This window comes from Schistosoma mansoni, assembly GCF_000237925.1.
Source record: "Schistosoma mansoni, WGS project CABG00000000 data, chromosome 4 unplaced supercontig 0032, strain Puerto Rico, whole genome shotgun sequence".
Taxonomy (NCBI): Eukaryota; Metazoa; Platyhelminthes; class Trematoda; order Strigeidida; family Schistosomatidae; genus Schistosoma; species Schistosoma mansoni.
Genome location: NW_017386017.1, coordinates 325,121 through 350,950, shown reverse-complemented (window position 1 = coordinate 350,950; position 25,830 = coordinate 325,121). Strand labels below are relative to the sequence as shown.

General features: G+C 35.4%; 1 protein-coding gene across 1 annotated transcript in view; it reads left to right on the top strand.

Moving 5' to 3' along the window:
* Positions 1–8,236: 8,236 nt before the first annotated feature.
* Smp_050380 (protein kinase) overlaps positions 8,237–25,830 on the top strand; it is a gene marked incomplete at both ends in the record, with an annotated part of 62,553 nt that continues 44,959 nt past the window's right edge. The window contains 3 exon segments of the mRNA XM_018791104.1: positions 8,237–8,665; positions 9,722–10,278; positions 23,554–24,341. Coding sequence (XP_018645624.1) covers positions 8,237–8,665; positions 9,722–10,278; positions 23,554–24,341 — 1,774 coding nt within the window.

Genomic DNA, 25,830 nt, shown 5'->3' with positions numbered 1-25,830 from the left:
AAGCTCAGTTAAATACGGCGCCATTTTCTCAACATTTGACATTTTTTTGAAAGGTATGTTTAAGTAGATGGCATAGAAGGGGAAAACAAATAATAATTTTTTTTTCTATGCCATTCAACTGACAATAAGATGTTGAATAGTTTTCTTTTTTGTAAGCATATCAATTCTAGATTGTTTGAAATTTTCAATTCATTTTTAAACAGGTACTTTTACCTTTTTTTCAAAACAACGTCATCCCCATAAAATTAGTAATATCTATCCTTAGCATCAATGAATTCATTTAACATAAACTCAATATTACTGAAATATAAAATTGAAGTTTTCCGTACACTCTCTACTCAGTTTTAGTCATTATTTTTTAAAGTTGACTATTGACATTAGATTGAATAATTGTTTTTTTGTATTCTGAATAGTGATAGAAAACAATGTATGACTTATTTTAGTAATGATGATTCAGGCTTAAGTGAAATATATTTGTAAAAAGAATATCAGTGACTTATTTTCATCAGAATTCTTCCTGAAGTTGATAAGTACACGATTGGATGAAATATAACTAGACCACCATGGAAAACCTGGAACAACTGGACGGCTGTTTCGCCCTATTATGGGACTCCTCAGCAGTGCGCATCCACGATCCCGCCTCGCGAGCGAGATTCGAACCCAGGACCTACCAGTCTCGCTCCGGAGCACTTAACCGATAGACCACTGAGCCGGCATCCAACGATGTTAATGTCTAACTTCAACCAATCCACGAAGTTGAGCAACCGTTCACCAATTGTCTTCAGTGAGTTGATATCTCTACAACAGACTTGGTTGAACTCCACTGGTCACTGCTTCCCACTAGAACTCAAGGAAACATTCCTTACAGTCAGTCACTAGTGAGCATATGATAGGACGAAACGGTCGTCCAGTGCTTTCAGGTTTTACATTGTGGTCTAGCTTTAATTGACTCATGATTTCAACTATGAAAATACTGAAATATCCACAGAAACCTCTTCTGAAATTTAACTACTCAAAAATTCTTAAATTTTTATCAGTCTGGAAGTCCCACCAAACCACGATAAGGGTGAGACGAATGGTTAGGAGAAGGTTATCTGCATAGGAAAAAAGCCCACTCGTAACAGTCGTGTAAATATTTCTGACAAAAAACTTACCATAAATTGCATGTATCATCGCATGTTATGTTTATATGCCGACTAGTTATTTTGGTTTAGGTTATATAGGGAATCGAATAACCTGTACACGATCAGCTTATACCCTGTTCCTCATGTGTTGAAGAAAATCACTAAAGCAAATTGGTTTTCTAACCACGGATCATTTTTATTTAGACGTAAATAGTTTCTGAATAGCGTCAGATGATTTTTGCTTCTTAATCGTTAGCTAGGTACCAATAGTTGTATATTTCTACCGCTAGATCCCTTTTTCTCATCAAAACAAATAAATTTAATCAAACAAATGCAAATATCTGGTCGTCATGAATTTTGATTTATTTGACCAAAGTAGGAGACATGATGAAGCTATGTAATGAGTCGTCGAGCCTTAAAGTGGGATTTTAAATAAAAGTCTATGCAAGCTGATGTTATAACTACATGAAATTTAGAGGAAGTACATCAGACTGGTATCACTGAACTCACTTCTGAGAACCATATTAAGTATGAAACTAGAAATGTCTTCGTTCTCATAATTAATTCATTCATGTTCCTTAGTAATCAGCAACTAGCTTCAACATACCACACTTCAGTTTGTTAGCACAAAATTGTAATGGGTTTTTGTTAGGATATTTACAAGAATATCCCAAAAATTATCTCGAATGCAAAATGGTATGTTTTCAGACTCTTCACATAATTCGCATGCTATTTCCTATTGGTCATTATTTACAGTGTCCTAACTATGACTTTCATGTGTCGCTTCCCTATTGGTCAATTTTGAGTCGTCCTAATTATAACCTTTACGTGTCCTTCCTTTCCATTGGTTACTGTTAATAGTCATCGTAACTGTATAAATATGCCTTGTCTGTAAACCATTTTTGTTCTGCTGCTGACCCCATAAACAATTCTCATTTAACGGTTGTGTTCTGATTTATTGGAGTTGGGGAACAGTATTGGGGTCGAACTAGGATATCTGAATTTGGTCAATCGGTAGAATTTCGCGTAGTCCTATCGCAATACGCTATATTTCGCATTATAACAATTTGGCGACGGAGATTTTGCAAACAAGTTGCTGACTAGCTATGGATCCAGTTAAATTAGAAGAATTGTTCAAGCAACAGCTGAAGCTGATGGAGATGCTTACTCAGACGCAGATCTCTTCTCGAGTCTCATGTACACCAACAATCCCTCAATCAGTCGACGGTATTACTAGTGGTATTTCAGAGTTTCTTTATGATCCTGATGCCAATATTACATTTGATACCTGGTTCAGACGTTATGAAGATCTTTTTAAAGTCGACCTTGCTGACAGAGATGATTCGTGGAAGGTGCGTCTTCTCCTTCGAAAACTTGGTCCATCAGAGCTTGATAAGTATTGCAACTACATTCTACCGCAGAACCCACGAGACCGTTCCTTCGATGCCACTGTTCAAACTCTCAGTCAACTTTTTGGTGACCATCATTCACTTTTTAATACGCGTTATCGCTGTTTAAAACTGGTCATGAACGAGTCCGATGACTTCTTAATCCATGTTGGCATTGTCAACCGTGAGTGCGAACGGTTCAAGCTCAAATCCCTTACCGACGACCAATTCAAATCCCTCGTATTCATATGTAGTCTTCAGTCACCCAAATTCTCCGACATCAGAACTCGATTGCTGAACCGCCTTGAACAAGACCCTACGCTGACACTTAATGCAATCGCCGACGAGTATCAACGCATTGTCAACCTGCAGCGTGACACCACTTTGGTCCAATCTGGGGGCCAGGGTGGTTGCGAAGTTCACGCTGTCCAACATCAGAACAAATCTCCGAGATCAACAACCTGTGGTCCTACGAAAGCCAGTGCTCCTTCTTTCTCTAATCACTCCAGACCGGTTCACAAGAAGCCCCCCTCTCCATGTTGGCACTGTGGAGCCTGGCATTATGTGAAATTTTGTCCATTCAAACAGCAGGTGTGCGATCGCTGTCATAAAGTTGGTCACAAAAGCGGTTTTTGCCAATCTCATCGACCCAATAGTCGTCGAAATGCACAGACGCAACGTCGTCATACTAAAAAGCAGCTTCCCTCATCAGGAAGTTTAGCAGCAGTCTTCCACACCCATGCCGCCACGCGACGCAAATTTCTAACCCTCTCAATCAATGGTCAGCCAGTTCGATTGCAGTTGGACACTGCATCAGATATCACTATTCTGTCAAAAGAAACTTGGCGAACCTTGGGTCAACCTCCCATCAAACCATCTTCGCAGACAGCCGTTAGTGCATGTGGTGGTCATCTCCGCCTTCATGGTGAACTTAATTGCTGTATTTCGTTCAGAGGTACAACCTTCAAGGGTACGTGCTACATCACCAAATCCCCTCTCAATCTTCTGGGTTTAGATTGGTTCGAAGAACTTGGTCTTGCCAATCTACCTATCAGCACTATCTGTAATCAAGTAAAAACTCCTGCTACTACACAACAGCATGCTGCAGACCTCCAAAATCGATTCATCGAACTCCTCCAGCCTGGTTGGAGGCTACGAACAGTCCATAGTGCGATGGCACCCAGGCGAGTAACCCGGCAGAATCCTCGAATGCAGAACACTAGAATTCCCTACAAAGTTGGTGCGAAAGTGTATGTTCGGGACTATAGACATGGGTATGATAGATGGATAGAGGGTGAAGTCGCAAAGAGACAGGGGAAGGTCATGTATGAGGTCAGAGTAAACCAAGAAATCTGGACCAGGCATCATAATCAACTACGGCCAAGAGATGCCAAAGAAAAAGTTGGAATTATTAACCGAGTTCCCCTCGACTTACTGCTAGATACTTTTCAACTTCCGCCGATACCTACAACGGAGGCAACTCAGTCATCTAACCAAGCAGAACATTCTTCAGGTTCTTCGTCGTTACCTCGAAGGAGGTCAAAGCGCAAACGAAGAAAACCAAAGAACTGTCAGGTAAACCCACGATTGCGTCGCTATTAATTTTTTCCAAGGGGAGGTGTTAGGATATTTACAAGAATATCCCAAAAATTATCTCGAATGCAAAATGGTATGTTTTCAGACTCTTCACATAATTCGCATGCTATTTCCTATTGGTCATTATTTACAGTGTCCTAACTATGACTTTCATGTGTCGCTTCCCTATTGGTCAATTTTGAGTCGTCCTAATTATAACCTTTACGTGTCCTTCCTTTCCATTGGTTACTGTTAATAGTCATCGTAACTGTATAAATATGCCTTGTCTGTAAACCATTTTTGTTCTGCTGCTGACCCCATAAACAATTCTCATTTAACGGCTGTGTTCTGATTTATTGGAGTTGGGGAACAGTATTGGGGTCGAACTAGGATATCTGAATTTGGTCAATCGGTAGAATTTCGCGTAGTCCTATCACCCACGTTATATTTCGCATTATAACAGTTTTCAATAGATATGTGGTCTCTTCTAATGACATTTTATTTAAACCATTTATGTGAATATGAAATAAATATGAATGGTTTAGATAAAAAGTATCCTAGGAACCAGTCTTACATCAGCAAGTATTCGAAATCCTGTTTATTCAGCTGAAATATTTTTCTCTTCTGAACAGCGGCATACTTACTGATATATAATAGTGAACAAGAACACAAGTGGGGACAATAGAAAGTATTTTAGCACAAAAATTACAGAATATCTCACTGAAATCTGACAATCATACAGTAAACAATTAATTTAAAAACTATCAGTAAATTGTCTCAATCTTCACCGTTCTTCCTGCAAATATCATTCCATCGTCTCCGATTATTATTGTTCATGTATTTTCATAGCAATTGCGTTTCGTTGCCGTCCTTTCCTTGTCGATCTTCTACTGAAATACATTCAATGCCCGACCATCGTTATATACTACTTATGTGGATATAAGTAACCCATACCACAATATCACCTAATTGGTATTTGCGCATTGGTCATAATTGTCTTAAACTAATTCGACTCAGTAAATATGTATAGGGTTGTCTAATTGCCTTTGGACCACATTCCTGATATAAGGATTAGCACTAACTCCTAGGTACCTAAACTGAAGTTCAAACCTTCAGAACAATGGTCTTAGCAACTATGGCACTAAATTATCACCTGCTACGTAGAAAATATATTTCCGAACATACCGTTTCTGGATCCAGCGAAACTGTAACAGTGTGGTCCACAAGCAAAATACATGAAATGTGTATCTCAGGTAAGAATTTAACTTGGGAATTCTTAGCGGTTGAAGATCAACTAAAGTTAACGATAGCTTTTATTGTCGTAATAGATGTAATAAATTGCATATAATTACAAAGTAGTATGAAAAAGCTCCTACTTACATCAGCAAGACAGGGTAAAATTATTTTCAGTATTCTGATAAATTTTAAGCTGTGTCACCCAATCTGTAATCGCTTCAACTTCCTTCTTTTTGAACATTAGTCAAGAAGCTTAGGTTTCAAGACACTTTGTTATAATTGTTTTGCTAATAAACAACCCGGCTACTCCTATTGCTTAGTATTCTTATACGATGACACTCGACAAGACCCCAAAATCAGAACACGTTGAACAGGAACGAATTTGTACTCAAAATAACAATGGTAGGTGAACAGCCATTAATCGTTAGAAAAACGTTCATATATTCATAGTATATGCATAATAAGCTTCTAGATGTTTCTTCAATAATTTGCCAGAGTTGACTGGTTTAGAATTAGCCAATCAGCGTTCGCCGTCACGATCATGCACATAACATGCCTTCCCGCTAACACACTTATTCTCCAGGCAGTTATTTATTAAGTAGATTTAGAATTTGACTTAATCACCATTTCAGAGGGGGTTTTGTGGAGAATTTAGTATTTTCATAGTTGAAATCAGAGTCAATTGAGGCCAGACCACCATCGAAAACCTGGAAGCACTGGAAGGCCGTTTCTTCTTATTATGGGACTCCTCAGCAGTGAGCATCCACGATCCCACCTCACGAGCGAGATTCGAACCCAGGACCTACCAGTCTCGCTCCGGAGCACTTAACCGATAGACCACTGAGCCGGCATCCAACGGTGTTAATGTCTAACTTCAACCAATCCACGATTTTGAGTAAACGTTCACCAATTGTCTTAATCATCATTTCTTTCATCCTACTTCATTCAACTAATAAAGTTAATTTATTTGTTGAATATGAACCAATATATGTCTACTCAAATAGTATATATACTTATGATAAGAGTTGATAAGGCAACATATACTGCACTTTATTATTAATACTATTTAAAGTAACTAACATACAACCACTTTGATTCATTGATAAAACGGAAAAAAAAACATTAAAATGTTTCCAGTCCAATTATAACCACGTTAATAGTTGTTGTTATTATTGCAAATAGACTTTTCATATTTTCATATATATCTAAATATTCTCTTTTTTTTTTTCATGAACTATGACTCATTCAACTTGTTTAAAATAAAAATTAATTTTATTTTTTGACTATCATTATGACTATTTTGGTTCGTCAAAAAAAAAACATAATCGATAAAATATGAACAATTTTAATGAAATTTTGAAGTTAAGGTCAGTAAAACTTCCAGTTCTATGACGAGATCTATATAATAGTTGTAAGTTAACTAAAAAAATTATATTCGCATAACCATTACGATAATAAAAGTATTATTAAACCTGACATCAGTAATGGCGCCAATAACGTAAAAATACTTAATCTGTTGGAATAAATGTTTAAACATCGATTGCATCAGTCAGTATACAAGGGTCGCTAGATAACTAAAGGGAGGTGTAATCACAATTGATTGATCCCCACCCAGCGATCAATCAATTGTGATTACATCTCAGTCCTACAGGAGGTCTCTGACTATGAAGCTGAGTGACACGGGATCGAATCCGTCAGGGAGCACCAGTTCCCTCAAGATTACAGGTACACCTTGCTGACGAGTGCCAAGTAGCACGAAACCCGGGTCCAGGATTTCCTGTTGACCACCTCCAACCACCATCTAAAGGGAGGTATGCCTACCTAACAAGTATTGTTTGGTCTTACCTTCCAGTGCTTCCAAGTTTTTAATAGTTATCTATTTCAGATCGATCCGTAATTTTAATGAAATTCAACATTCGCACAACACTATACTGTGCTATTAACAGCCTACTCAACTTTAAAACCCTTAAGTTTCACAAAATAAGTGAACTTTCCATCCAAATCAATACATACATTCATGTTTGGTATTCTGCAGGTGAAGCGAATTTGAGTCTTTTAATGATTAACCGACAACCAAATGCTAAAATTATTAAACACTAATTTCACATCCATTTAGAGTGACTATTATCAATTTTAGTCAGAAATTTTCGAAAAACTACTCAGAACTTCTGAATAATTGGTGTTCAAACCCAAATCCCATCGTTGATCCAACATAAGTAGTCCTACTAAAAGTTTATCTCTCAACCAAACCTGTTGTGATCAATCCAAGTCTCAGAAGCTGTACGGTAAAAATTTAGATTATAAACTAAATGCCTAAACCAAAGTGATCTAAAGAATTTTTGTTTAATCGTTAAAACTCAAGATAATGTGGGTGAGGAAGGTATAGAACTATGTAGAAAACAAGTTGGATTGAAAAAAATAGCGTATATATATGATGTTCTCCAGTATACCAATATCAGTCTTTATATCATATCGATAATTACCGAACGATTATTGAAAAGCAGCGTATTGGTTAGTTGTTTTTTGCTACTACGTTATTTCAATCTCTTCCAATTTATTTTACTAATTATATCTCGTCGTGCTAATGTGTTATGGCATCTTGGGATAATGCTTATGTTCGTCAAGGCTCTATGTTGATAATGATTGACATTACATTTATTACTATATATTTATTATTTCACCAAATTGAGACCAATTTAAGTCATCTTCTTTTTCTGCTCATTAGGTCCTTTTTAATGGTATATCTTATGTTTTTTCTGATGGTTGTTTTACCAATCAATCAAACATTTGGAAAACAAAGGTAAACAGAATAACAAGTTCATTTCAAGTAAAAAGTAATTCAAAACAAAAATTTGAAAAAAATATTTAACTCCTCCTCGTCGTCCTCCTCCTCCTATCCCTCCTATTTTACCAATGACTAAAATCTGTTCATCTAACAAATACAAACTTCAAATAAAGCAAGCTTTAGATGGAAATTTCATTGTACTTTATCAACCTGCTCCAAATTCATTTATTATCATACAAAAAAATGAAGGAATTACTCATAATAAAATTGATCATAATATTCATCAAGAAAGTGAACATCATGATAACTTAAATTCTTCTAGTATAAATACAAATGATTGTCAGTCAAAATATCATTCACGTCGTCAACGACGACAACGATTTCGTGTAGTTATTGGACCACAATTATGTAATTGTCAAAATGAAATTATGCGTGAGACAGGAATGATTATTAAATTAACTGAACCATGTGTTCATCTGTTGTTTGTTATGTTGCATGTTCTTAAAATACCGAGTGATGATCCACATTTATCAGCAATACCTTTACCTAGTTCAAAGGTAAGCCATGTTATTAAACAGATTATAAGAAAAAAAAATAAATATTTCACTATTAAAGTTTAATTTCCCTATTTGTAGTCAAATATCATTTAAATATGTGAGTAATATCAAAACATTTCTAAGTTTCGAATCCATATCGTTTAGGGTTACACTCGTCAATAGTATAAACGGTTTATTTGAGTCACAGAATCGTTTCTACAAGTATATATTATGTCAATCAATTGGTCGGTGCTTTCAATTTAAAACAGTGACATCCTAATGAGTAATTTAAGTAATGGAATATTTAAGGAAATTAAGAGATGAGAAACTATTGAATTCAGATAAAGAGTCGATGCATTTGTGTCATTGGTCACGATTTTGAGTTAGTTTATGGACTTCTGTTATTTTATAATTTTAAATCCTCACTTGAAATCTAATAAACAAACCTATATAGAAAAACTTCGCTTGTCAATAAAACGTAGATTTATTGGGTTACGTACGGCAATTCGGCTCTCAGTTTTACAGGATGATAACAAACCGGGAAATCATAAATCTATATTGTGTTTTATTTAAGTCTCGTCAAACACAACTTAGTGAGTTTTAGTGTTGCGAATAAAGGTTTAGCTGAAGACTTGTGGCCGAATGTGATTAGTTCAATCCAAGAAATCAACAACTGGAAATCTTAAGTTCTAATCCATCTCAATATTGAACGATGTTAAGTTGCGTTAATTTATTAGTGGTCTTAGTTTAATAATAAAAATATTATAATATGGATACTATTTAACATTTTCGTCCTAGTAATGTAAAAACGACATTGGTGAGTATGTTACTCGATAATGTTTGGTGATTGAAGTCACTTACAAGGAAATTTTAGATTTACATTTCATGAGTCAGTGACGTGTGTCCGTAATCCTCATGGAAATAATGATCCCCTAAAGATTGACGATTTCCAAACTAGGATGATACACTGTTCTAATGCCTTCCGATTTATAGTGACGTTTCAAATTGTTACTACATGATTACAAAACATTTCTTAAAATATTTTGAACTTATCTACGAGTATAAATTTCTTTCTAGGCTGAATTTTGGATTGAAAAGTATCAAAATCATCGTCATTCATTGGTCCAGTCCTACAATAAAAATAGAAGAAACTCAAATACATTGAAAAATGAAGGAAATCAATCGGAAACACTTAAGTTTTCAGAAAAACTAATCAACTCTGAAATGTCAAACACTCGTCTAATCATCCCTCAACCTATTCGTCATGAAAAGACAAGTAATTTTCTTCATTTACGTGCTCTTATGAATCCAAGTGCTTATGATTCTAGTGAATTGTCATCGATCACACAAGACATTGTCCCTGTATCTAGAAGAGAGACTGAAAGTGCAGGAACATGTGACCCAAGTACTTCATGTACAACAGCAACCTCGAGGACAAGTTCCATCGATAGTATAGAAAGTTGTAAACTAGACTCATCCTGTCGATCAAATGACCAACATTGCCGTCCCCGCCAACCAACTACATTTTCATGCTCCTCTAACTCGGAAACTGCTTTGTCCTGTCGACGGCCTCAAACTGCGCCTCAGCCCGAACTTCCACCTAGACTAGGTCGAACAAGAGCCAAGTTTGTCAGGTATTTATCATTAATATTACGATTGTCATAACATGTCCACATGTATACATATTTATATTACTATCTGATAATTCTAGAGACTTAGCTAAATCATGCCAGAAAGACGCTTATTGAGAAACTAGTCGAAGCCTTAAAGCAATAGAATATATTTGTATATCATATGACCTTGTATTCCACAAACAACACCATTTACCATAAATACCAAAATCCAGTTTGATTGTTCCATCCACTACTTACTAGTAAATCGCTTTGAAGAGAAAATCAATAAATCTATGGTAAAAACCGACGACCAATGAGAACAGTCAAGTTGAAGTTAAATATTTTCGGTTTAAACTAGCAATGAGAATTATTGTGAATTTATCTCAGTCAGGAGGTCCAAGATAGAATGGAATGATCCTAAGTTATCAGAGATGTTTAAGATGAAATGGAAATTTTACCTTCAACTGTTTTTAATATTTTATCAATCTTTTTTACGACTATAAAAGAAAGGTGACCATCTAGTTATTTGTATTGTGGTTACTTTTTTCCAGCATAATAATAGAATACACGTTTTTTGAATCAGAAATAATTTACCAAAATATCTTGACACCGATTCATATTACTACTAGAAATGGGTTTTTTCCGTGTTAGCATATAAATCAAGACTAATTGGATTTCAATACTGGACGTCAATAAGATGTTATGTGCATAACGGTTGTTAATACCAGTTGTAAAACAGTTAAAATCAGAAAATAGGTGTATAATAATTAAGTTGATCTTTCGTCTAACGCTTAGTGGGAAGCAAATCTGATTGATCAATTTGTCATTTGGACATCTCATGGACTGTTTACTTCACCTTAAAATTTTATTGTATACATTAGAGTAGACTTTGATGCTATTCAGTCTTAATTATGAGTGATGTGAATCATTACCAATGCTTGTTATTGCCATCAAATTGTTTGGCTATATTTTTCATATAAATTACCTCTCTCTACATAAGACTACTGGACATTTAGGTACATACATAGGGTTGAGTTTTAAATTTGATAATAAATGTAACATAGTTGAAAGCATGAGTCAATTGATGCTAGACCACCATAGAAAACCTGGAAGCACTGGATGGCCGTTTCGTCCTATTGTGGGACTCCTCAGCAGTGCGCAACTATGAAAATACTAAATCTCCACAAAACCCCTCCTGATAATGATAAATTTAACCTAACATTTTTAGTTGTATAACCGTGACCTGATTGTACAATTTTTCGTGATTGTTTTAAAGGTCACGCCTGTATCATATATAAAACCCATAATTTTCCTGTCTGTAAACAAGTTTACGTAAGAAATTTGTCCTATCTAAAACAAATGTATTTTTTTACCGCATTCTGGTACCTGTCTAGACATTTAAGGCCATTTGTAAAGAATAAATATCGGATACATAAATCAAATATGATGGTAATAAAAGCTAAACTCAACTAGCTTCACTTACATTATTTATAGGTTGAATGCCATTTATGTATAGTGGTAACTTCTTGGAGTAATTATGATTATTACACTTAATAAATCATACACCCTATTAGTGATCTGAAGTAATCGGTATCCAGGATACGGTTCAATAATGAGTATGAATTTCAGTATATCAATTTCAACTCGTTTACTCTCTATTTTCTGTAAAATATTTTATTCGTCAATAGCTTTGAAAAGAATACGTGAACTTATAGTTACGTTTTTACTCAACGAAAGTCTAAGTGATACATTGTCAAGCTATTCGGAACCAATCCAAGCTAATATGTACTGAAGCCCGAATAAATTTACTTTGCATATGAAATTAATTAACAAAACTTTTTAAATATAATCTTTGGATTGATAACCTAGTTTAGGGAAAGTTTATTCGGTTAGAAAAGCAGATAAATTCGTTTCATTGAAAACATTATGCTTCGTGTTATGACTTTATAAAAGGCCGTATGCCAATTCGTTACGATTTTATGTCCGGTTTTTATCACGTGAATTATGCACCAATCGAAATACGAATTTTTTAATTTCAATACTGTGCTAATCAATGACGTTTGACCGGTATGAGTAGTCTAACGTCCTTATTGGTCCCTTGTCCGCCTAGCCCTTCCAATTGAGTCCAGGACACCAATTTCAGCTTCTGCCATGAGAATAATTTATTTCAAACATACTCGGTTTATATACCAGACAGACAGACCACATCACACAATAAAATAGAAAATAATATTTGTACAAGATCAAGCCAATTATGGCTGTGAACGTGGGAGACAATAATCAATAAACTGAGTATAGTTTAAAAACAGTAAACCGTATAATAATAATCAATAGGTCAAAATGAAGCTTGTAATAAGATGATTATATATAGAATAATAGTCCATTAAAAGGTCCCGGAAGTAGTTACCTGTACTTTCATTATCACTAGGATATAACACTCCGCTTAAACATAAACCTAAGTTTTCTTCATTATGAAGTGACACCAGTTGATAAACAATCGAGAATTACCATACACTAGTTTTTTTCTGGTTTAAAAATCATGAATACATCACGTGAATGCAAACATAGTGGCTAGCAGTGGAATCCAGTTTGACGCTTGTTTCGTCATATTTGGGACTGGTCAGCTGGATGTACCTGCATCTCAGAGTTGATGTTCACTCTGGGACTCGAACCCAGTACCTTTCGCTTCAAACGCCACCGCGTTCTCCACTCGGCCACTGAGTCCTGATAGCCACTTGCTTATGTAATCCGCACAGGATGCACATATGCTAATAAGAGACTGGTCAATTACAGTCCTAAATATCAATGAGAAGATTCAAACAAACATTACTAAGTAAATTAAAAAAACATCATATGAATGTTTATCATCATTACAACTATGAAACAATGACCCTATATACATCTTTTCCCATATACTAATTTAATATAAAATAAGACATTCTTAATTGTATTTATGTTTGTGCATAGATTCTTCATGATTTTTTTTTGATGAATAAATTCATTTTCAAAAAAAACTAGAAACTTAATATTCTTCCTCCTCCTATCCCTCCCCATAAAATTTCATTTATTATCTTTTTCATAATTACTCTTTATCATTATTATCCGGAATAAAAATATAAAAAAAGTCCAATGATTCATTTCATTATTTCTTTTTAAATAATAAATAAATAAAAGAAACTTATTTGAATGGAGATTATGCTTAAAGTTTCTATGGAAAATGTATTTCATCTAAAAAATTATTCATAAACTTTCTTGCCAATGTGTGAATGAACACTCAAAACTTCAATAAATAAAAAAGAAAAAAGAAAAGAAGAAAAAAAGATAAAAGGAAATAATTAGAAATTTTATTCAATTTCTTTTTTATGATTAAAACACATAAAAAAATAATAATGAATTATTATATTCCAATATATCAGTCAGTCAGTCAGTCACGACGTAGAACTTCGTACGTACGTACATCAGTTCGAGTTGCCATATTCCAATATAAATTCGAAAAAACAAACAAACAAAAACAACAGCTTCATCAATATGAATTATCAAGTTATTATGTTTAATTAGTATTAGCAGTTAGTTACTTTAAAAAAATAATGAATAAACGAATAAATAAACATAAATGTTTACATGACTCATTTTGTGTTGTTCGTCATATAAAGAATATGTGAGAGTGTAAAAAGTGATTTATTTTTATAGTTGAAATCATGAGTCAATTGAAGCTAGACTACCAAGGAAAACCTGGAAGTACTGGACGACTGTTTCGTCCTATTGTGGGACTCCTCAGCAGTGCACATTCACGATCTCACCTCGTGATTTTCGAATCCAGGACCTACCAGTCTCGTGTGTTAGAGCACTTAACCGATAGACCACTGAGCCGGCATCCGATGATGTTAATGTCCAACTTCAACCAATCTACAAAGTTGAGCAACCATCCACCAATGTATTCAGTGAGTTGATATCTGCCAACAGACCTGGTTGAACTCTACTGGTTAGTGCTTCTCACTAGAACTCCAGGAATTATTTTTGATGATAATAAAAGTTAATTGATACTTTTCTTTTCTATTATCAATTTGATATGTTATAATTTACATAGTGAACTTTCATTTTATTATAAATTATAATATTAATTTGAAGAAATTTTAGATCTATAAGATAACGGATAATTATTTTGTTTAACCTTATAAATCTATATTAGTAGAGCTTACTGAATATGTTCAAATCCTACAGAATTCAAATAATCATTTAATTACTAAGTTAGAGAATCAATCAGTAATTCTGATCAAATTTGAAAAAATGTCTTCAGCCCAATGACAAGATTAAAGTAGCTATCCAATATTTCTGCGATTTTAATGACTCTTTTTTCAATTCGTAATATAAAATATCTTGAAATTGAACAAACATTTACTAACATCCTTTTGAATATCCATTATAAATGTGTTGATTGATGTGGTATACTCCTGGTTTACAAGTTCATTTTTTCATTCCATAAAAGTAACGCATGTAATAAATGAAAATTCCAAGCTTTGTCGAAATATTTCCCTGGAGGTTTCAGGTTTCTGCCAGCTTTTTTTATTTTTTTTAAATTACAGATTTTAAATAAACTATGTTAAATACTTAAAGAAGTGGATGGTTGCAAAGATATAGTTTGTTTTAGATTTGTAATACTTGTTAATGAGGCATATTTCCTACATTGATAACTAATATTTTGTTTTTTCGAATATCAGTAGAGTAGAACAGTTGACTAAATACATACTAAAAATTGAAATCGCTATTTATCTACATATATTCAACTCTAGATAATAAAAATGTGAATTTCCAGTCAATTAACAAATAATCAGTCGGGAGTTAAGTGAGGTTCACAAAATAACCCGTCATATCTCAGCTTCAGACATTGTATATCTTCCTTAAGAAAATAGTATAGATTATCTAACGGGTAGAGGTTGGACAGTGTATCATTTATAAAAATCATATAATTTTCTTCCTGCCTTTCTTCATATCTCTTGTTTTCTGTATTCCTATCTTAAATTCCTGTTTATCATGTAAAATATTTTGCAACATTCAATTGCCACTTACAATATGCAACACGTATTTATTTGAAATTAACAGCAATAAACTTATAAACAGAGATGGATGGTGGCTAACAATAGAATTCAAGACGTGCATCTCATCTTCATTGGGACTCGTCAGTTGGATGTACATGCATCTCCAGAACTGATATTCACTCAGGGACAGGTACACCCAACTAATGACTCCCAAATAGGACGAAACGCGCGTCTTAGATTCTAATGCTAGCCACCATATATATCTGTCTATAATACTTGTGATTTAAGACAATATCGAGGCAATCCACACAAGATGCATATATGCCAATATGAGACTGATCAATTGCAGTCCTAAACATCAATGAAAGATTCAGACAACCAATACAAAAAATAAACAAACTTGTTCGTTATATCATCAATCATAGATTCTTTTCAGACCTGTATTTGAACTTTCTAATTGCTCTGGCTATTAAGTTAATCATATACAAATGAAATTTAAAGTTTTAATGGACATACAAAGTTTCCTTATAGTATATTACGATTCCACCAAACCATTGAGACTTTAGTTTTACCTACTGTATCAGAAAACCATTTTAAAAAATTTTGTCGAAAACTTAAATACATTAACTTAAAGCCAAATCAGACTGCAAAAGAACAATCATATATACATGTTCTGACAAGTTTTACATTACATTTATATGTGAGAGAAACTGATGAGCAAACAAATAAATTTTATAGTTGAAAGCGTGAGTGAATTGAGGCTAGACCACCAAGGAAAACCTGGAAGTACTGGACGGCTGTTTCGTCCTATTGTGGGACTCCTCAGCAGTGCGCATCCACGACCTCGCCTCGTGAGATTCGAACCCAGGACCTACCAGCCTTTCGACAGAGCACTTAACCGATAGACCACTGAGCCGGCATTCACGGTGTTAATGTCTAACTTCAACCAATCCACAAAGTTGAGCAACCGTTCACCGTTTGTCTTCAGTGAGTTAATATCTCCACAAAAACTCCTGATAAAAATAAATTTTAACCCAGTATCATTTAACTAGTAAAGAGTTGTCTGTATAGCTTTTATACAACTACTTAATAATCTTTGATTGCACGAAAAGTGACTAATCATTTCCCAAATATTTACTTAATCTGTCATTTTTTTCTATCGTATTTTAATTTATCATCAAATTCTTGTGTGTTTTTTCGAAAAACATATCGTAATTTGTTTACAGTTTTCATATATTAGTTAGAAGGTCAAAAAAACAGAAGGTATAGACAACTTTCCCATAGAACTGAAATGAACAGCTACTAAGACCACATATCCTGTTGATAAGGGATAAATGAATAAATATAGATACATATCACTTCATTTATGAACTACTTTTCCTCATCTCGTTAATTTTGCTCATATTGTGTAAATTCTTATGATCTATGTTAGCTAAAAGATTATTTTCAACGTTGTTCAAATAGAGATGTTAATTTCCACAGGAAAGAGGAAAATATTACTTACTACTACTTACAGCTGTTACCCCACGTGGAGGAGCATAGGCCGCACACCAACATTCTCCATCCAACCCTGTCCTGGGCAATCCTTTCCAGTTATTTCCAGTTGTTACTCATCCTTTTCATATCTGCTTCTATTTCCCGGTGTAGTGTGTTCTTTGGCCTTCCTTTTTTCCGCTTCCCTTCAGGATTCCAAGTTAGGGCTTGTCTCGTGTTGCAGTTTGGTGATTTCTTTAATGTATATCCGATCCACTTCCAACGTCTCTTCCTAATTTCCTCTTCATCCGCATGTTGGTTTTTTCTCTCCCACAGTAGTAGGCTGTTGCTGATGGTATCCGGTCAGTGAATGTTGAGTATTTTGCGTAGACACCTATTTATAAATACGTGTACTTTCTTGACGATGGTTGTAGTAGTTCTCCAAGTTTCAGCTCCATACAGTAGGGCTGTCTTGACGTTCGTATTGAAGATTCTCACTTTGAAATTAGTTGAGAGTTGTTTTGAGTTCCATATGTCCTTCAATTGTAGAAATGCGGTCCTTGCTTTGCCGGTCCTCGCATCTGCGTCTGCATCGGATCCTCCATGTTCACCAATGATGCTTCCCAGGTACGTGGATGATTCCACATCATTCAGAGTTTCTCCATCAAGTGTGACTGGTTTGGTGTTCTCCGTGTTGTATTTGAGGATCTTCCTTTTTCCTTTGTGTATGTTGAGGCCTATTGATGCAGAGGCTACTGCTACATTAGTTGTCTTCGTTTGTATTTGTTCGTGTGTATGGGAAAGAAGGGCCAGGTCATCTGCGAAAAATAATTCAAAAGAGGAAAATACTATTATAAATTATCAGTTGCTGGGATTAAGCTAATGAAATTAATAGTTAGCGCATTCTCCTGATGAAAGTTTATTCTTAGGTGGAATCGTTCTACAAAAATGTTTCAATACTATGTTAACCGTAACTTTTACTACATCACTACAAGCTGAAGGAAATTTGAACTCAGTGAACTGAACACATTTTTGGGGGTATATAACACTAAGCTTTCTAAAAATTTCGAATTCTCTTAAAATGCTTTAAATTGTTATAATTGTTTTGCTAATAAACGACCCGGCTACTCCTATTGCTTAGTATTCTTATACGATGACTCTCGACAAGACCCCAAAATCAGAACACGTTGAACAGGAACGAATTTGCATTCAAAATAACAATGGTAGGTGAGCAGCCATTAATCGTTAGAAAAACGTTCATATATTCATAGTATATGCATAATAAGCTCCTAGATGTTTCTCCAATAATTTGCCAGAGTTGATTGGTTTAGAATTAGCCAATCAGCGTGCGCCATCACGATCATGCACATAACGTGTCTTAATCCGGTTTATTTCCCGCTAACAAAAATACAAATTGGTTCTATTACTGCTTTAATCCGATAAAATCACACTCCTAAAAATTTGCTTTTTGTCTGATTAAAACCTCACTTCATGAAATGACTAATACTTATTTTGCACAGTTTTCAATTAACTGATATTAAGGATTATGTTATGTTTATATCCATAATTATAGGGTTTGGCGACATCCATGTTAACAGAAGTTATGCATTGATAGTTAGGGAACAGGTGTGACAAATACATCCTAAATATCATAAAAACATGTTATTTTAAGATGATTAAAGTTAGTAACAAATTAATAACCTCCAATTACGTTGCCTAGTATTAAGAAATCCGCCTAACTCAAAGGATTTAAAATGATGTCCTACTATTTGCCAACAGGTGAGGAGGGGGAGAGGTTTCAATCCTAAAATTTTCTAACCCTTGTATTGAAATAGAAAGGCGCTTATTGATCTGTTTGGTGCTTATTTCTCAAATTCAAACTATCGTGACAGTTGGACCAATAAAATGAATCTTCTTCCAGCGAATCAAATCTTAGAAAATCAACTAAGCTCATGGGAATCCCATTGAGTTGATGCCCTATGGTAGTACAGATTGAGTGGTTGTGGTAATCAAGATGGTTGTAAGTCATTACTTTTTTGTAATAGATATGTTTAATAAATAAGTATGATAAAAATAACTAAATACTTGTGAAGTATTCAGTTGAATGTAAGGTGTTATTTGAGATACATGATCTAGTTACAATACTTCGACATAATCAATTGACGTTATGTCAGTGTCTTACAAGACTTTCCCGATGATGTCAGTAGTTATAGATGACCTCTCAATCTGCCCATCCCTTTCATATAAAAATCAACCTTACTATGACTAACACATATCATGAAATGACATACAGTTCTGTTCAAGTAAGTGGTTAGTTGGTGAACAAACTGTTCTTTAGGAAATATCACAAATATTAAAATACTAATATTTGAACGAAGAGCATCTTCTCGATAAATTCTCTTCAGGTTCTACAATTATATATTGCTTACTTACTTACTTTCGCCTGTTACTCCCAATGGAGCATAGGCCGCCGACCAGCATTCTCCAACCCACTCTGTCCTGGGCCTTCTTTTCTAGTTCTTTCCAGTTCTTGTTCATTCTTCTCATGTCTGTCTCTATTTCTCGGCGTAATGTGTTCTTTGGTCTTCCTCTTCTCCTTTGACCTTCAGGATTCCATGTGAGGGCTTGTCTTGTGACGCAATCGGGTGATTTCCTCAAAGTGTGCCCTATCCACTTCCAGCGCCTCCTCCTGATTTCTTCCTCCGCTGGAATCTGGTTTGTTGTCTCCCACAGTAACTTGTTGCTGATAGTGTCTGGCCATCGGATCCGAAGTATCTTGCGTAGACAACTGTTAATAAACACTTGTATCTTCTGGATAATGGCTTTCGTAGTTCTCCACGTCTCCGCCCCATACAATAGAACTGTCTTGACATTTGTATTGAAAATTCTAACCTTGGTGTTGGTTGACAATTGTTTTGAGCTCCAGATGTTTTTCAGTTGTAAGTATGCTGCTCTTGCTTTGCCGATCCTCGCCCTCACATCTGCATCTGATCCACCGTGTTCATCAATGATGCTGCCCAGATATGTAAAGGTTTCCACATCTTCCAAAGCTTCTCCGTCAAGTGTAATTTGATTGGTGCATATTGTGTTGCATCGGAGAGTTTTGCTTTTCCCTTTGTTTATATTGAGACCTACTGCTGCTGAGGCTGCTGCTACACTGGTCGTTTTCTCCTGCATTTGTTGTTGCGTTTGTGATAGAAGAGCCAGATCATCCGCGAAGTCTAGATCGTCAAGTTGCATCCTGCCTGTCCATTGTATCCCGTGCTTTCCTCCAGTCGTTGACGTCTTCATGATCCAGTCTATTACCAGGAGAAAGAGAAACGGTGAGAGTAGGCAACCTTGCCTTACACCAGTCTTTACTTCAAACGAGTCGGTGAGTTGTCCTCCGTGGACGATTTGGCAGTTTAGTCCATCATAGGAGTTCCGTATGATATTGACTATTTTCTCAGGCACGCCGTAGTGTCGAAGAAGCCTCCATAGTGTTGTCCTGTCCACGCTATCAAATGCCTTCTCGTAGTCGATGAAGTTGATGTAGAGTGATGAATTCCATTCGATTGATTGTTCCACAATGATACGTAGAGTTGCGATTTGATCTGTGCACGATCTATCCTTACGAAATCCAGCTTGTTGATCTCGAAGTTGGGCGTCTACGGAATCCTTCATCCTGTTTAACAATACTCTGTTGAAGACTTTCCCTGGTATTGAGAGGAGAGTGATGCCCCTGTAGTTGTCGCACTTGCTAAGATCACCTTTCTTTGGTACTTTGATCAGAAGTCCTTTTTTCCAGTCTGTTGGTACTTGTTCTTCGTTCCAAATCTTACTGAAGAGGATGTGTAGTATCTTGGCAGTTGCTGCTACACTTGCTTTCAGTGCCTCTGCCGGGATGTTGTCTGGTCCCGCTGCTTTGCCGATCTTGATTTGTCTAATGGCCATGCTGATCTCTTCAATTGTTGGTGGGCCAACATCGATTGGGAGGTCTGTGGGTGCTGCTTCGATGTTGGGTGGGTTCAGTGGAGCTGGTCGATTTAAGAGTTCTTTGAAGTGTTCTACCCACCTGTTTCGTTGTTCTTCAATGTCGGTGATTACTTTGCCTTCCTTGCTTTTCACTGGTCTTTCTGGTTTACGGTAATCTCCAGCAAGTTTCTTGGTTGTATCATACAGTTGTCTCATGTTTCCCTCTCTTGCAGCCTTTTCCGCTGTCATCGCTAAATCTTCCACATATTTACGTTTGTCGGTTCTGATGCTCCTCTTCACTTGCTTGTTTGCCTCTGTGTATTCGGCTTGTGCCTTGGCTTTTTCCGCTCTTGTTCGGCTGATATTGATTGCTGCCTTCTTGTTCCTTCTTTCTTCAATTTTATCCAGTGTACCAACAGTGATCCATTCCCTGTGATGGTGCTTCTTTTGGCCCAGAACCTCCTGACATGTTGAAATGATTGCCTCTTTGATACCTTTCCAGTTGCTCTCCATGGTAGTTCCCTCTCCATTGAGTAGATCATGAAAGGCCTGGAACCTGTTGCTGAGGGCTATGTTGAATTTGTTGAGTTTGTCAGCATCTCGAAGAAAGGCCGTATTAAACTTTTGTGATGTTGTCCGCGCCGTTGTCCAGTGCTTCTTGAGTTTTAGTTTCATCTTGGCGACCAGCAAATGATGATCGGATGCTATATCAGCTCCTCTTCTGGTTCTCACATCCTCCATCGTCCTCCTGAACTTTTTGTTGATGCAGATATGGTCGATTTGATTCTGTGTAGTGTGATCCGGTGAAATCCAAGTGGCTTTGTGTATGTTTTTGTGTGGAAATGTGGTGCCACCTATGACCAGTTTATTGAAGGCACATAGGTTTGCAAATCTCTCACCATTTTCGTTCCTTTCTCCCAGTCCATGTTGTCCCATGACGTCTTCATATCCAGTGTTGTCCTTTCCAACCTTGGCATTGAGATCTCCCATCAGAATGGTCAGGTCTTTGGTTGGGCACTTCTCGAAGATCGACTGCAGCCTATCGTAGAATTGGTCTTTAGCGTCTTCATCGTAGTCGTTGGTCGGCGCATAGCATTGGATGACGTTCATTGTAATGCCCTCTCTCTTTGTTTTGAAGGAGGCTTTGATGATCCTTGGTCCATGAGATTCCCATCCTATAAGTGCATTTTGTGCTTTTCTGGACAGCATCAATGCAACTCCTTGTGTATGTGGGGCATTTTCTTCTTCATGACCGGAGTATAACAGAAGTTCTCCTGAAGACAGTCGTTGTTGTCCAACCTGCGTCCAATGCGTTTCACTGATTCCAAGCACCTCCAGGTTGTATTTTCTCATTTCTGCAGCAATTTGGAAGACTCTTCCGGTCTCCCACATTGTCCGGACATTCCATGTACCTATAAGAATTGTTGCTCTGGTTGTAAGAAGGTGCATCGGCCTCATGACTTCCGAATGAACTCGGCTTTCATCATGAGACGTCATAATTATTCCTTCTACTCCCAGGGCAGAGTTTAAATGGTTTGAATGATTTTTTCTGGTTAGCGTTTTTTTAGCGAGTTGATTTTCTACGGGATGGGGTCGCTAACCCCATGCCCAACCCTCCTCCTTTACCCGGGCTTGGGACCGGCAGCAACCCCCAGAGGAGCTACAGGCGGAGTTACAATTATATATCCAAATTAATAATCCGAAAAATGGCCAGGTTAAGGGCAAAGTGCATAGTTTAAAGTTAAAGTATCTGGATTTAGGATCTTAAATTTCCACTTAACATATAAGCTGATTCAAATTGGCATTCCATATGAGTCATATCAACATTAACAATTTCATTCTGTTTTAATGGGAATTTTTCAGCGATTATTCTGTTTTGTTTCACATGCTTTGAAAGATGCTCTTTACCCTTAACCTTGCCATTTTTCGGATTATTAATTTGTATATATAATTGTAGAACCTGAAGAGAATTTATCGAAAAGAATATTTTTTGCTCAAATATTAATCTTTTAATATGATAGGGATCTCACAAATATCTCTTAAAATCTTATCAGTCTCACTGTTCAAAATAAGTACAACATGACACAACTCCTTGATAAGAACTGTCAAATGGTACTCAAATAAAAAGTTAGTGGATTACCAACCCAGAAGTAAGCTTCTTATTGGGATCTACATTTCTGATTGGTAAGGGAGGGGAGATTAATTAGACAGTTCCACACCCTTGAAAGTTTATTCCCGCAGACTGTTCGAGAGATTATAACAAGGGCTAATGAATAGCAGAAGCAAACGAGACTAAGCAAAATATAAGAGCCAGAACACATATCTCTAAATGGCCATGACTAAGCCTCATAACGTTTAGGTCATTCGTAAGTAAAGGGAAGTAACCAATCTTATGACAGACCAAAATACAATGTAAAGTATAGAGGTTTAAAGCAATATCAATGACTCTTGGCTAAAGAGGTCCATATTAATTGCAAATGTGAACTGGCGTGCTCACAAATGAGGCAGAGGGTAGGGCTTGTAAAATACAGCTATGTTCACATTTTCAGTATGCTAAAGAAAGGACAAATAGCATATCCGACATTATATTTTAGGCCGATTCTTTTTCGTAACCATAACTTTGGTTTGGAACTGAGTATTATTAATCTTATTCATTTATCAAGTGAAAGTTGACTTGACTTGCATGTTCATTGCATTAATAGCTGGAGCGTATCATCGGTATATTTTGAATTAAGCAGTCGCAGCCTTAGCTAAAAATAACCACAAATGTATTGTTATTTAGTTCCTGATTGATTGTTTAACTTCGTGTTTTTCTCTTATGACATTTATCAAGGCATTCTGCTTCATCTACAACATTTCGTCCAGTAAGAGATTGTAGTCCTTTAATTATTCGTGAAGGATGCTTAACACCAATTGAATCGGAAGAGAATAGTACCAATAATAGTCTGAAATATCGGACTCCAATGACATCAATGAATAAAAATACTACTACAATTTATACAGATAATTATGATAAATTACAGGAACCGCTAATTACTACAATACCTGCGATTACAAATAAACTCAGTCACTCAACAACTGCCTCGGATTTACTTCATGGTCCTACGCCCAGATCAAATTTCACTCATGCAAGACGTTCATCATTCAAACCAACTACCCCAATGAAACAAAAATTTTCATTTCATAATACTCCAATTAACCTACCATTGATCACTAATAATCAAACATCCACGACTGTAAATCACGTTAATACTTTTAATAGCACACCAGCTAGTAAACAACATATCTGTCCTCCTTCTTTACAACAACAAACATCAGTTCATGTAACTGGAACTGCAATTACATCCACAAATAATACTACTGTGTTGGATGAATCTGCTAAAATATGTAACTTATGTTTACGTAATTGTCATGTCGAGACTACTATTAACAGTAGTAATCATAATGGAAATAATCTCATTGTGGATAGTGGTGGCAATATCAATCTAATTGATCCAATATTAGTTTGTCAATCTGTGCTTCCAGATTACGATGATGACAGTAATGATAGTGGTATTAATAACGAAAAGAAAGCTACATTTATTTGTGGGGCTATATTTCATACAAGCTGTTGCAAAATCTGTAAGTTTCTAGTGTTCATAATTGATTTTCTTGGTAAATTACCCACCAAGTTCTCACCTTTTGAGTTTTATTTTCTAATATATACATATTATTTCTTATTTAAAAGTTTTTAAGTGTAAATAGAACTAGCTATATGAATTATTCTTTTCTCAACTGTTTAACTGTTATATCTTGTGGCCGAGTGGATGCCCAGTTAATGTATGACTTGATAAGACCGTCAATCAGAGAGCAGCGAATTATCGATTGGAACAGTGACACACGAAAACCGTATGAGCAGTCTAGAGTGCTTATCGGCCTTGTTTTCTGCCTAGCCCAGCCAGTCAAGTCCAGAGCACCGATAACAGCCTCTGCAATATGAATCATTATTCTCAAACATACTGAGTTTATATAACAAACAGGCTGACCACATCGTACCAATAAAATAGAAAATAACATTTGTAGAAGAGTTAGCCAAATGTGGCTGTGAATAGGAGGAAAAGTAATCAATAGACTGGGTATAACTCAGGAATGGTAAATCGTACAGTAATAGTCTATCGGTCAAAATAAAGCTCACAATGAAAAGAACATGAATATGAATAGTTTAATTATTTATTAAATATACGATAAAAATTATATTGGTCCATAAATGGATCCCAAAGTTACCATTCACTATTGTTATCGGGATATAACAAGATTGTTACACCTAAATCAATCATTTTGTATAGAGATAACCGGTTTTATATTCCTAAGCAACTGTTCATGGTTTTCTTTATTTTCTTTTACTTATAGGTTAAATGAACCAGATATATTTGAAACAGAAGAATTCATTGATTGGATATCCCTTGGCTTGAAGTTAACACGCCTAAAAAATTCTGCTAATCATCTAAGTATATGGATAAATGATTATCTTTTAATATATAAAAATAGTTCAACTACTCAATCATTAGAATATATGTCACAATTCATTTGTGGTTCACCAGCTAATGAAAATGATTTAGGTCGATTTTTCATTGCATTAAAGGAAAATAATATGGAACAGGATACTTCCAAATCATCTAGTAATAATAATAATAATAATATACCTATAGTTGATCATTTAAGATCTCAATTTAATAATCTTTTTGATCTATCAAATGCTGACAAACTATTCACTGAAAAATCATTACCACATCTTAATTTATGTCCAATTATTAAACATTTATTAAATTCAAAACCATTTCTTATAACAATGGGTCGTTTACGTTATTTTCTATTTGGTACTATAGCATATTATCCATCTAATCAATTTACTGATGAAATTATTTATAATATGGGTAAATATACACGTTTATTAAATAATTTTCGTCAATTAATTAATCATTATTCTAATGAATTACGTCCATGGTTACTAAATCTATTATTACGTAATCATAATAATAATAATATTAATAATCAAACAAATTTAATAAAATTCAAAAATCAATTAAAACAATGTAAAGAAAATAAATTTGGAATTATTCCAAATGAAATA